General features: G+C 39.8%; 1 protein-coding gene across 4 annotated transcripts in view; it reads left to right on the top strand.

Annotated features, from left to right (window-relative positions):
• Positions 1–8,604, top strand: part of LOC149629062 (uncharacterized) — a 198,082-nt gene extending 189,478 nt beyond the window's left edge. For 2 of the 4 annotated variants that reach the window (XM_089851455.1, XM_089851454.1), the window contains 2 exons: positions 921–1,694; positions 7,123–8,231. In XM_089851455.1, coding sequence (XP_089707581.1) covers positions 921–1,694; positions 7,123–7,970 — 1,622 coding nt within the window. In that variant the 3' untranslated portion in view covers positions 7,971–8,231. Of the gene's footprint in view, positions 1–164; positions 300–391; positions 523–640; positions 730–920; positions 1,695–7,122 lie in introns of all 4 variants that reach the window. The other 2 variants (XM_089851453.1, XM_089851456.1) reach the window with 2 other exon arrangements.
• The last annotated feature ends 6,183 nt before the right edge of the window (positions 8,605–14,787 follow it).

Raw genomic sequence — 14,787 nt, 5'->3', positions numbered from 1 at the left:
TACCGAACAGGATTGTCTCTCATCTCAGGGTATATTGGTAACATGTTAACAAAGAAACCCAACGAGGAGCTTTGTTGCTGATCCCCCTTCTTCCCTTTAAAATACGTTCGGCCATAGAAAGTCCCGAGAATATTTAGTGTTGTAATGGAATCTTTTTTGTTTAGTGTAATGTTTTAATTTCAAACATGGAAAAAGAGAGAGAGAAAACAACATTAATGATAAATAAGCAATTACACGAAATTGAAAGACTTAATTGGGTCATTAAAGAGCTGGAAAGGAGGATCAAAGGTCAACCGATGGTATGGAACACATTCTTTATTTTCATAGTCTTTAGAAAAGAGAATCGGGCTAAGAATGCGAGTTCAATTATTGTTAATTAATTAAAAAATAGGAGAAAAATGGAATACATCAATTAGCTAATGATGTGAAAACTGAACCCGATGAAAATGATTCTGGAATTAATGGCCAGGAAGTAACCCTTTCAATTGTGATGCAGCAACAACAAAAAGAGGAAATTCAAAGGTATTTAAAGGGGGCAACCGTCCATAGACCGTTTATATTACACTAAACATGGCAATCTCTCGTAAATTTTTAGAATCTTTTATTTATATTGAAAACGATACTGTTTTTATTTGAATAGTTTTCGAAGTACAGCTGCTGAGATAATCAACGACATTTCCCAAAATCTACTTGACACGGAGGCCAATAAACTCAAGAAATCTGGTAATGGTACGTAAATTTCGATTGCTTCTAATTGACGCCGCCTATTGCTGGTAAGGGACATGGTCAGTGTAATGTATTGTTTAAAAGGCTTACTAATTGCCAAAGACATCATGTGCCATCATAGTAACGCTTACCCAACCTGATGTAGTACTCACTTAATAAGACACTTATTAATTTTAATGTTTTTCATTAAATAGGCTCATTGCGAAATGCAGAAGCTGTCAATGTCCAAGGCATGCTGGGTAAAGAAGATATTATTCCAAAATCACCATCTGTTTCTGAGCCTCAATGCGTTGCGGAGATTGGCGACACAAACACCGAAACTAAAATTCCCTTGAAAAAGGCTGAAAAAATGGGGCTAATAAGGCGAATTACGAATGAAAGTGTCACTAAAATGAAATACAGTGACAGTTTGCCTCTTTGCGCCCCTTCACCTGACCTCGAGGTCAAAAACCAAGTCGAAATGTCTCCTGACTCAACGACGGAAAGCGATTCGCCACGTGAACCTCTCGGGAACAATATTAACGTTAACGATTCTTATCGTAAATCGCAAAGTGTCTCAACAAAGGATATTACAACTCGGTCACTGAAATTTCGTGTTCCGGAATTGAATGTTGAAGTCGAAAAACATTTGGATCTTTCTCTCGAGGCAGATGTCGAAAGCGATTCCCCAGAAAACGATCTTGATGACAACCAGTCCGGAATCAGTTTGACAGAAGCAAAGAAAACTGATGATAGTAGACAAAATCAAACTGAGAAACTGTCCTTGCCAAATCGGGAGTTTGCTGATTCGGTGTCATTGAGTGTGCCAGTGCGTGTACCTAAACTAGAATGTAACCCAAATGAACTATCAGAATTGACCTCCGTCTCGATGGAAATCGATGTACCCGAAGTTCCGATTGAAGCTGAAAAGAACAGTTCGGTGTCCGACTCGGAGACATTTGAAAATGTCGCTCGAAAGAATTCCGAAGGTAATACCGCGTGGTCTCGTTGGGGAAAAGTAATTTTTCCCGCATTGTGTATTCCAATGGGATCTTGGGTTCATTTCTCATTAATTGTAAAACGGAAGCTATCTGTTGTTGTTTGACGTAAGAACGACTCTGGGTTTAATTGGTTATAAACTCTTTATTAATTTAATTGAAACATTTAAGTTAATTTCCGGGAACGCTACTGACAACTGATATCTGAGAACAGATAACTGGGAACTGACAAACGTTATCGGAATGTTATCCGGTTATATAGTTAAGGCATCGCGATAAAAAATAAAGATTACAAGAATGACCGCGATGCATAAAAGACACAAGTATAGAAAATAGAATCTGGATATAGATAAAAAACAACCGGTACTATCTCTAATTTACAACAGTCCCTCTTAATATCGGTGGTTTCAATCTTCTATCCAGGGGGTGGTCATTTAATTATTTCCAGTCCAAGGGCTTTGACGCAGAAGAGGTGCTTCGGACGGAACAGGCTCTTCGTACAGATGTCAGCTGGCATTTCCTCTGTTGGTAGATATCGCAAGGCTATATGTCCCTGGTCGTAGGTGTCTCGAATGAAGTGGTGCCGGATACAATGCGCTTCGTTCTGGCATGGAAAAAGGGATTCTGAACGAGTTTCTGGGCACCCTGGTTGTCGTTGTACAGCTCGATCGCCTGAACTGATACTCCAAGTTCGTTGAGAAGTCCCTTGAGATATATGGCTTCTTTGGTTGCGTCGGACATTGCCATATATTCTGCTTCTGTACTGGACAAGGCAACAGTTCGCTGTTTCCGGGCTTCCCAGGATACTGCAGCGCCGGCTAGTTTGAAAACATATCCAGTATATGATTTCCTATCTTTCGGGCAACCTCCATAGTCTGCGTCAACGAAACCCTGGATTGGCAATCCGGTCTTCCGATAAAGCAACCCATGATGAAGAGCTCCCTTCAGGTATCTCAGAACTCTTTTCCCGGCAATCCAATGAGTTTCGTCATAACTTGTATTGAACTGGCTCAATGCGCTGACTGAATACGCCATATCCGGTCCTGATGACACTACCAGGTACATGAGAGAGCCGACCAGAGATTGATACGGAATTCGACTGATGTCTTCTGCTGCTGGGTGTTCTGGATTTTGCAACTTGTTGTTGGCATTCATTGGAGTCGCTATTGCTTTGGAGTCTTGCATGTTGAAACGTTTCAGAACCGTTTCTGCATATTTCGCTTGGGAAATCCGGATGGTATTTTGTTTTAAATCTTGGTGAAATTCCATTCCGAAACAGTGATAGAGTGGCCCCAGGTCCTTCATATCGAATTTTCTCCCAAGTTCAAGCTTTACATCAATCATCCAATCCGGGTTGTTGCTTGCAAGGATCAGATCGTCTACGTAGACTCCAATGATCATAACATCTTCCGCGACTCGTAAAACGTATAAGCAGGGGTCGCTCTTCAATGGTTTCATTCCAATCTCCGAAAGTCTTTTATGTAACTTCTTGTACCATTGACGGCCCGATTGTTTTAGGCCGTAGAGGGATTTCTTGATACGACAGACTTTATGTCCCTCTTCTTCCAGGTCGCTGGTCCATTTCTTTGCTCTGGCAATGATTGACTTGTCGAACCGGGTTGACTTGACGATTTCTTCGAGAGATTCTGTTAGTCCTTCCGGGACGACCATATATTTCTTCCTCGAGTTCGCCATTAAGATAGGCCGTGACGACATCCATTTGGTGGACTTCCAAACCGATTTCCACAGCAAGGGCCATAAGCAGTCTTATGGAGCTGGATCTAATGACGGGTGCGAACGTCTCTTGGTAGTCGATCCCTGGTCTCTGGGCAAAACCTTTCGCTACGAGCCTGGCTTTCCTTTTCTCTACTTCTCCGCTGGGTAAGTACTTCGTTCGGAAGACTAGACGATTTCCAAGGACCTTCTGGTTTTCCGGACAGTCAACGATGTCCCAGGTTTCGCACTTGATAAGCGAAACGAACTCTTCCGTTACTGCTTTCCTCCAATCGTTTGCGTACGGAGAAGCCAGGGCTTGCTTCATGGACAAAGGTACTGATAAGATAGCTAGGTTTGCTGACTCATCGGACAGGGTTTCTTGCTCGTCAGTCGCCTCTTCAGTAGACTCTTCTGAGACGCTCGGAATCATGTTGAACTATTTCTTCGGTCGTCCGGGTACTCCAGTTCTTATTTTCTTCGGTCTTCCGGGACCTTTCTTCAGAATGAGGGTTTCTGAGGGCTCTTCGAAGATGTCCTCGTTTTCCTGGTCATTAGATTCTTCCGGGGTTTCATCTTTGAACTCCTTTTTGACTTCTTTGAATTCTTCTCTGCCTGACGGTTTTGCAGCGTGTGAAGTGGCCGGGACTTCGATTTCGCCTTTAGCTTTGCTTCCGTATTTCAGGTTGACTTCTGGAGTGACGAAATCATCATATCCGCCTTGTTTATTAAATTATCCCTGGAACTTGACATTTCGACTTCGGTAAATTTGCTTCTCGGACGGAACCCAGAGTCGATAGGCCTTCCAGACTTGAGAATAGCCGATGAAAACGCATTCTTTGCTCCTGGCTGCTAACTTCCCCTTCCTTTTATTTTCGTCCAACAGCAAAGCTTTGTCGCCGAAAATCTTCAAATGTTGCAGGGATGCTTCTTTCCGGTCCATCTGGTAAATGGTACTTCTCCATTTATGCTCCGGGAAGGACAACGGTTTCGAATGTAATTAGCCGTGGCCATCGCTTCTGCCCAGAATGATGGTGGAAGTTGCGCTTGTATCATCATACATCGGGCCATATCCAGGAGTGTTCTGTTCTTTCTTTCAGCAATGCCATTCTGTTCCGGGGTGTATGGAACGGTGAGTCTTCTTTTTATCCCAGAGTCTTTCAGGAATCTGTCGAATTCATTGTTGCAGTATTCGGTTCCGTTATCGGACTGCAATATCTTGATTTTTCTCCCGGTTTCCACTTCAGCTCGATGCTTGAATTCTTTGAAGGCTTTCAACACTTCGCTCTTGTGTTTTAAAAAACTGACTTCACTCCACCGGGAATAATCATCAGCGAAAACGACGATGTACTTGGCTCCGCTCATCGAGGTTACTCTCATCGGCCCGCATACGTCAGAGTGTACTATTTCCAGGACATGCGAGGTTCGGCTATCTTCGTTTTTCAGGAACGGCTCCTTCGATTGCTTTCCTTTGACACAGATTTGGCAGATTCCCAAATTCTTCCGGGCCATTTCCTTTAAACTTCTCTCGTTCAAGTGACCGAGTAGGAAATGCCAGTTCTCCAGGTTGCTTCTAGGCTTTATTTCCGCTTGCACTGCATGGACCGTTTCTTCAGCCTTTCTCAGGAAATAAAGGTCTCCAACTCTGTCAGCAACTGCAATCACTTCCCCGGTTGCCGTTTTAATCCAGGCCTGCGACTTCTTGAATGTGACCTCATGTCCTTTGTCTGTCATCTTGGCAATGGATAGGAGATTTGTTCTTAAATCCGGGACATGAAGGGCTCGTTCCAGGCGAAGAATTCGATTGTCGCTGCCATTCGTTGCGGGTACTTTTACTTCGCCAACACCTCGTATCTTCGTTGACTCTGTAGTGGCCAGGTTTAAAGATTTCGTGGTCTCTTCGTAATCATTGAAGCAGTCTCTCTTGGAAGTCATATGTGAGGTGGCTCCGCTGTCCAGGCACCAGGAATCTTGATCAGCCTTCAGGTGCAATGCGAATTCTTCCTCGGCCAAATTTTCTGCCAGTATATGATGGGCGTTTTCTTTCTTTCTGGTTCTTATGCCTGAACCATTGTTTCTGTCGGGGCAATCGGCTACCTTGTGGCCGGGTTTCCTGCATCCATGACACTTGTACTTAAAGGTCGTGCTTCCTCGTCCACATGAACCTCTTCCTCTACCCCTTTCTGCAGTTGTCCGGGAAAAGTGGTTACTGCCCATCATCGCATTCTGCACGGGTTCGTCTTCCCTAGAGTTCTTGGCGTCCGATTCCCTCAGGATCTTTATTTTTAAGGATTCTGGATCAGGTAACGTATCCCTGGACTCTATTGCACACCGGAAGTTCTCGTACGATTCTGGTAGACTGTATAACAACATAATGGCCAGTAGGTCGTTGTTTACAGCTACTCCCATGTCAGCCAACTTGTCTACTGCATCGAAAAATTCTCGAACGTGATCCCGGACATCTTCTCCCTCCTTCATTTTCTTGAGGGTCAGTTTCTTCAGCAGCGTGGCTTTCCGGGCAGGTCCACTGGACTGGTAGATGGATTCGAGCTTCTGCCATACTTCCCGTGAGGTCTTGCAATTCTTTACTTGCTTCAACTCCGACGGACTGATCAACAAGATTAGGTCCGCTCTTGCTTTTCGATCATTACTGTCCCAGGTAGCGACCGCCTGGGCGTTGCCTTCCGTTCCCCGTACCAGAGTTGGCCTTGTTGAAGTTCCATCTACGTACTCCCAGAGGTCGTTCTTTTGAAGCAGGGCTTCCACTTGCATTTTCCAGGTATCATAATTATCTTCTGTTAACGTCTCGATTCGTCCCAGGTCATTTCCGGCCATTCTTCTTCTGACTCCGCACCTTCAGGATAATCTTCCCGGCGTTGAACTTCGTATGACTTCTAAACCTCTGCGCAGTGGAAGCGTGCTGGGCCCATAACCTGTTGTTGTTTGACGCAAGAACAACTCTGGGTTTAATTGGTTAAAAACACTTTATTAATTTAATTGAAACATTTAAGTTAATTTCCGGGAACGCTACTGACAACTGATATCTGAGAACAGATAACTGGGAACTGACAAACGTTATCGGAATGTTATCCGGTTATATAGTTAAGGCATCGCGATAAAAAATAAAGATTACAAGAATGACCGCGATGCATAAAAAACACAAGTATAGAAAATAGAATCTGGATATAGATAAAAAACAACCGGTATTATCTCTAATTTACAACACTGTCTAGGTGAAAAGGGGAAAACCTTTTACTTGAGTGAGGCATTTGCTCCAAATTAGGGAAAATCTTGGGCATTTGAGGTGTGTCGTCAAAACTTTCGATCAAAGCACGCCATGATCACAGGACTGGATTAGGTGGGGGGGGGGGGCACTGGTCCCAGGGCGCAAGGCTTGTTGGGGGCGCATTGAGTTAATCTATTCCCCCTTAGCAAACATTTCATATCTATTTTCCCGGCTTAAGGGGGCGCGTATTATCTCGGCCCCGGTTGCCAACGGCCCTCAGAATAGTCGGGAATAGCCTATAAAGGTGTCTGCGATTTTTATCGGAAAGTATCGTTCGACGAGCTCTGTTTCCATCTTTCCTAATCTTTCATTCAGGACGTTGTTATTAAAGACCTTTTATTATGAAATGCCCTTGGGTGTTATTATTGTATTTTTGATGCAAAATTGGAAAGGATATATGGAGTTTTTATGTTTTTGTAGGTAAAAGCAGGAAGAAACGTTCAACTCGGTTCAAATATTCTACTGAATATAAAAGAGGTCTACAACGTCACATTATAAAAGTTAACAAAGGAAAACGCTTCAAATGTGGTCAGTGTGACTTTGCCAGCACGAACAAGAGTCATTTGATCAGACATAAACGCATTCATAGTGGTGAAAAACCATTCAAATGTTATCAGTGTAACTACGCATGTACGCGTAAGAGTCAATTGATCGCGCATCAACACATTCACAGTGGTGAAAAACCATTCAAATGTGATCACTGTAACTTTGCATGTGCGCGTAAGTATCATTTGATCAGACATCAACGCATTCATAGTGGTGAAAAACCATTCAAATGTGATCAGTGTAACTATGCGTGTGCGCGTAAGAGTCATTTGATCAGACATCAACGCATTCATAGTGGTGAAAAACCATTCAAATGTGATCAGTGTAACTATGCGTGTGCGCGTAAGAGTCATTTGATCAGACATCAACGCATTCATAGTGGTGAAAAACCATTCAAATGTGATCAGTGTAACTATGCGTGTGCGCGTAAGAGTCATTTGATCAGACATCAACGCATTCATAGTGGTGAAAAACCATTCAAATGTGATCAGTGTAACTATGCGTGTGCGAGTAAGAGTTATTTGATCGCGCATCAACGCATTCACAGTGGTGAAAAACCATTCAAATGTGATCACTGTATCTATGCATGTGCGCGTAAGGATCATTTGATCGTGCATCAACGCATTCACAGTGGTGAAAAACCCTTCAAATTTCATCAGTGTGAATATGCAAGTACGCTTAAGAGTCATTTGATTAGACATCAACGCATTCACAATGGTTAAAAACCCTTCAAATGTCATCAGTGTGGCTGTGGATTCAGGCTATAAAATGTTAAATTTCTTTTAATCGTACCATGAATAAGGTGTTGGACAAAAACCATCTTTCGTCCTGTTTTGTAAAAAATGGGCCGAAACTGTTTATGTTTTCACCATTCTGAATTGTATTAACGAAAGCGTTGCGCATTTTCCTATTGTTACACCTCCGTTTTCAGAATTCATTTCTTTTTAAATGTGGTAAAATTCCCAGAGGATGCTAAAATAAAAAAAGTTGATAAACCAAAATGAACCTCTCGAGTCCAGACGTAATTAGGAGGTTTTTCTTAAAGGGAGGGTGAAGTAGAAAATCAAGTGATTTTTTTTATCGATTCTTCTACCAATTTTAAGACCAGTCTGCATAGTGAAACATTCAGGAAATACTTCCGAATGATTTTAAAATTCAAATTAGGTTCAGATTTTAAGGATAATTTTAAACAAGGACTGCCGACCAATCGCGTAACGCCCTGCCTTTTTGTTAACAAAATTCTCGTGGCACGCTCCATGTCTCGAGCCACGATTGTCACGTCGCGCGCCTAATTTTATCAAATCTCGTGATAAATTTCATTCAACACGGAACGTGCCACGAGAATTTTGTGAAGAAAAAGGCAGGGTGTAACGCGATTGGTCGGCAGTCCTTGTTTAAAATTACCCTTAAAATCTGAACCTAATTTGAATTTTAAAATCATTCGGAAGTATTTCCTGAGTGTTTCACTATGCAGACTGGTCTTAAAATTGGTGGAAGAAGCGATAAAAAATCACTTGATTTTCCACTTCACCCTCCCTTTAACTAATTGAATAAATGTTACTGAAATTAATTATTTTATTCGTCACTAATTTACCTTAAATCTAGTAGAGTCGGTTTAAGAAACGAAATTCCTAAAATCATTTTAAATATAGTTATTGTTGACGTTTGAATTCAAGCGTTTGCCTCTTTAACATATTTTGGAAATTTAGAGTCTCCTGCGTTCGCCAAGCCAAACCTTGAGTTCGTGAGGAAAGTCAACTTGTAGGGTATCCGCTGGACCCGCGCTTTGCTTTAACCCCAACAACGATTAATAAAAACTGTCATTGTGGACAAAGACCGGAAAGTGTAAAAGCTAAGTGTTGAAAATTACCCTGCCTGAAGTAACAGATATTCAAAATTTCACTTTTCAAGACATGATTATAAAACATCGATTATTTTAAAAAATTCTTATCTTACTTTTTTCACCAAAATTACTTCGGTAAAATATTTAAACAAGAAACATGAGCGTCATTTTAAAAATAGTACGCGTTTGCATCTTATTTTCTCTCAAAAATTTACAATTAGGTAGAGAATTCGGCCCTATAAAGAGAATAAAATGGACAGAAAATCGTTGAAAGCTGATAAAATGGACAGAAAATCGTTGAAAGCTGATAAAATGGACAGAAAATCGTTGAAAGCTGATAAAATGTAGACCGTATGTAAAATTAACAAAACCTATTCTTCAATTGTAATGTTTTTGAAGTATTAAATATTAAAGTGCTGTATAGCTCGCAAAGATCACGATCAATCTACAGATCTTTTCGACACAAATAACTAAATCACAATGAAAAGGCCTATGTTTATTCCGCTTCGCAATATTTTATAACGCTATGTTATATAGTAACCCCAACGAGTTAGGGGACTTTTCGGAGAGAGTCCAAAAATCAACCACTCCTTTCGAATTCCAACCAAAAAGTGTCATTTTATTCTTCTTAAAATATCTTGTCTTTATCGTGAATATTTACGTAGCGTTTACTATCCAGGTGTAGGGGTAATAATTCATACTGGCTTGGCATGCAAGAAGTAAATACGGAATTATAAGTATGAAGAACATTTTTTTTCGTGGTCGTTACAATTTCTACTTTAAAATGTAAAAATTTAAACTCTTTAACAGAAATCTTTTCAGATATCCAAGTATTTGAATCTCATAGAATCAAATGTTAGTCGAAAGTAAAACCTAGTATCAAGTTAGTATCCCTTAAATTCTTCTAGGTGCCATTTTATCTTGAACTACTATTGAGAACAAAATACATGGGTAAATATTGTTGAGAAATATTTTGGGAAAATGAAATTTTGGTGAAAAAAAGTAAGATAAGAATTTTTTAAAATAATTGATATTTTATAATCATGTCTTGAAAAGTGAAAATTTGAATATCTGTTTCTTCAGGCAGTTAATTTTCTAAACTTATCTTTCACACTTTCTGGTCTTTGTCTACAATGACAGTTTTTATTAATATCTGTTACTTCAGTCTTCATATTAACTAAAATTGTTTAGAAAACACAGGAGGGAAAAAGCTTTACCAGTCGTCGGTAATCCGGCTAAATTACCAGTCGTCGGTAATGTAGCTTAATTACCAGTCGTCGGTAATGTAGCTTAATTACCAGTCGTCGGTAATGTAGCTTAATTACCAGTCGTCGGTAATGTAGCTTAATTACCAGTCGTCGGTAATCCGGCTTAATTACCAGTCGTCGGTAATCTAGCTTAATTACCAGTAGTCGGTAATCTACCTTAGATACTAGTCGTCGGTAATCTAGCTTAGATACCAGTCGTCGGTAATCAAGCTTAGATACCAGTCGTCGGTAATCTAGCTTAATTACCAGCCGTCGGTAATCTAGCTTAATTACCAGTTGGCGGTAATCTAGTTTAATTACCAGTCGTCGGTAATCTAGCTAAATTACCAGTCGTCGGTAATCTAGCTTAATTACCAGTCGTCGGTAATCTAGCTTAATTACCAGTCGTCGGTAATTTAGCTTAAGTACCAGTCGTCGGTAATCCGGCTTAATTACCAGTCGTCGGTAATCTAGCTTAATTACCAGACGTCGGTAATCTAGCTTAATTACCAGTCGGCGGTAATCTAGCTTAATTACCAGTCGTCGGTAATCTAGCTTAATTACCAGTCGTCGGTAATCTAGCTTAATTACCAGTCGTCGGTAATCTAGCTTAATTACCAGTTATACAATACAAAAAAAGTTACATCCAAACAAAAAACCCTCCTTATACATTAAGAGCAGTATGAAGTCTTATCTAAGAGAGCTACCGCTCTCATAGAATTCTGGAATAGAAGGGAAAAAAACATTGGGAATGATTCAAGATTCAAGATTCAAGATTTATTGCAAAACATGTATGTAAAATAAACTAACAAAATGGCTGACATCTCGGATACGCATCAAGTGGTGTTTAAGCCTCTCTTCGACAGGCAAACTATAAGCGGGAGGTCAAAGTGAAGGGAAAGCGATCGGGGCTTTTAAAGATGGCCTTATATTCACTTACTTCTTTTATACGGGGCAAAATCAATAAGGAAGAACATTTTTTGGGCTTTTATAAAAGGTGTTTTCAAAATTAAAGGGTAAAAACATAGGGGAAACGCTATGTTTGAGGATATTTCACATCAAAACTAAACAAAGAAACCTAAATTGTTTTTTGTTAGCCCCTTAATGGTGTTGTATTCATCGCATTCCTTTACTGCCCAAGCCGGTAAACATTTCTACAGGCGTTTGGTCTAAAGAGCTGGAATTAGGCCAGATTTCTGGGACGTTTTTCTCGGTGTCCCTTCGCAGTTACGAAACGAAACGTTCCCAGAATTAACCCTTGATCGCTAACCTAGTTTAATCACCCTCGATCGCTAACCTAGTATAATCGTCTATAAAGGCGGTATAATCGCGGTGAAACGACTACCTAATCCATACCACTAAAAAGTCGTATGTTCCGCAGTTTCAGGGTAAACAACGCAATTTAGAGTATGTAACTAAAATTAAGAAAAACAATACTTCAACTTAATTGTTTTTAAAGCCCCGTCAGAGAAAAAAAATCCAAAAACGAGGGTTTTCACGAACTTTTGAACGGTTTTTACACATTGAAGGATATAACACAGGAACATGGTATTTTTTACATTAAAGCAGCCAGTCTTGAACTAGAATTTAAGCTAGTGTTCGATTTGATACGTTAATTATACGTAATAATATTTAAATTCTAAAATTGTTCTATAAAGCTTGATGGGGTCCAGGTCGGAGGAGTTCATACTCATCCCCGATAGCAATTTTTTAACAATTTTGGCAACCAATTTTCAGTCATACCCTAGGCTATCCAGTGACCTATGTGAAATTATAATCAGCTTTTCCATTGAAAAGATATTTAAAGCTAATTGATTTTCCCAAAATCTAAATTTCACTATTTTCAAGGCTAGAACTTAAGTTGTTATCGCAGACAATTATAAAATAGATCACCGGACAGACCATGTGATGGCGCTATTTTTAGGTATTTTTCCACATTTTTTAATCCTAAATTTATTTAGATTAGCTCCCTAGAATGTTCAGCCCCTAATATTTCAGTGCTTTATGTTTTGGTCGCTAGTTCAGTTTTTTTCCGCAGATGGTGCTCGTTGAGTAATACGAATTTTGGCGGCTAGCGAGGGCAGAAAGAGACTTGAATATACAGGGTGCTGTGTTCATAAAAATGTTATAATTTGACAATTCTGAAAACAATTTGAATTTTCGAGTAAATTTAATCATTCTTGACAGCAATATTTAATTATACGTATATATCTGAAGTTTTTAGTCTTTCTGACGTATAGAAATACCAAACAGAATTTGTTATACACTATTGTGTAACACCCTGTATTTTGAGTTTTTTTTTTAGCTATGTCTACGAAGGGATTTCCACACTAAGCCTGTGGCTTATTTACAGGTGGGCCCCTTTACAATGCATAGAGGGGTGGTGGCTAGCTCCTATGCCACAGCTAACCTACAGCGCCCTATACTAACATGTTACCCCCAGGATGTTAGCCGCTTGTTTTATTGCCTGTTAGGGAAGGGGTGTTCTTTGGCGTTTTCCTTTTACTTCTCTCGTAACGCTGGCATGGAGCAATAACAAAGGATGCCCGGATTACAAATAACTATATGTAAAGGCGTTTTAAACTAGAACTCCTGTTGTTACGGCTCCATGGCATCGCTCGAAATTGGCAAACTAAATTCCTAGAAAACGTTCCTACTCCTCTTTGTGGTGGGACCAATGGAGAAGGAAAATGTGGCGGAAGCTGTGACATTTCCCTTCTACAACAAGCAGAATGTTGTAGAAATGGGCGCTTGCGGAATTTACGATAAACTATAATTAAACCAACCCGCAGAATTTGAAACTACTTTCTTTTCTAAGATATTTCTACCTTATGTAGTCATACGCCTAAGCTTTTCTCAATCAATAACTGAGGGTATGAAAGAGTTTGTTTTCAAATGTATTGAAATGTAGTTTTCCCGAGGGGCAAGTCAAATGTGTATTCCGGTGTACACTTTACTCTGCATTACCAAATAATATCAAATTTTCGCGACATTGTATTACCTTTCCAAAGAGTGATTTACGAGGGGTTAGTCACTTGAATAATCATGTGTACAAAACCGCAGAAATCGATTACTTGATTTCTAGAATTCTTTGAAAATCATCAGTAATCAAAATCATTCCTGCGGGTAATCAAAGGTAATCAGAAATCTCCGATAATCAATGGAAATCACGTGAAATCTTGAGAAAATTAGAAATAATCACATGATTTACTAGTAATCTTTTGTAATCACCTCGGTAATCACGCCTTTCGTGAAATAATCACGCATAATCAATGGAGGAATTCGAAAATCCAAAATAAAAATCATAATCAGTTGAAATCGAAATAATCACTGTATTCATCGAAATTCACGAGGAATCCAGTGGTAATCACGGCATTCACCAAAAAATCACCGGAATTCATTGGAATTCAAACGGAAATCACAAGTAATCCGCGGCAATAACGGGAAATCAGTGTAATGATTATGGAAATCACCGAAAATAATCGTAATCACAGAAATCAAGGAATTCGTCCAGTAACCATAGGAATTCATATAAAAATTCAGAAATCAGTAATCAGGTGTACAAAATTTTGGCAAATGACTAGCCCCTCGGTGATTTACCCCTCGAGTTTTCCTGGGTGAAAACCTAACGCGAGATCCAACTCAACACGAATACTTCTTCCATCCACAAAACTTTTCCCCTTATTTGCACTTGTACCCATTGTCTAATTGCCCCGAGGCAGCGCAGCCCGGAGACACTCCCACTCACTTATGGAAAGGGGCTGGGAACTTTGAATAGAATAGATTCGCGTCGGATTACCGGCCCTATACTCGTTACAGATTTAGTTGTCACCAGGACCGAACACGTTGTTGCCATATTTTCTTATACATTTATAACAAGGCTACACCTTTACCTTTGCTGTAAGGCAATTGTAGTGGTATTAAAGTTGAGGAAAAAATTCGTCAAAACGAGACAAATGTACACTATTACTAAATTTTAGCCCCTATCGGAAAAATTCCGAAACTTTTTTCTCTGACGGGGCCTTAATGAAACTTCAAAAGGCACCAGTTTAATGTTCGACCTTTCATTTAAAACCGTTTTCAGACCTATCGAACAAATAGTCTTCAAAAAATGATCGAGCCACTTTGGCCATCACAGCAAACATTTCCCATGTTATTCCTATGGGAAAATTTCCCTTTTTTTGCCAAAATGACTGAATCATTTTATGGAAATGAAAACCACCCTTTGCAACTTTATTTTTATAAAATATACTAATTAATGGATCTCTTTGAAATTTTAACCCCATATTAAGGGCTTGGATTGTAGATCCGTGGAATTTTTTCAAAACAATCAACATAATACGAAAAAAGTTACATCCAAACAAAAAACCCTCCTTATACATTAAAGTCAGTATGAAGTCTTATCTATGAGAGCAACCGCTCTCATAGAATTTGAACTGTACGGACCTT

The sequence above is a fragment of the Phalangium opilio genome, unplaced genomic scaffold (genome assembly GCF_054372755.1).
Source record: "Phalangium opilio isolate 3A_F unplaced genomic scaffold, DU_Popi_V2 ptg000105l_1, whole genome shotgun sequence".
In the NCBI taxonomy this organism is placed as follows: Eukaryota; Metazoa; Arthropoda; class Arachnida; order Opiliones; family Phalangiidae; genus Phalangium; species Phalangium opilio.
This window is presented reverse-complemented; position numbering and strand designations above follow the sequence as displayed.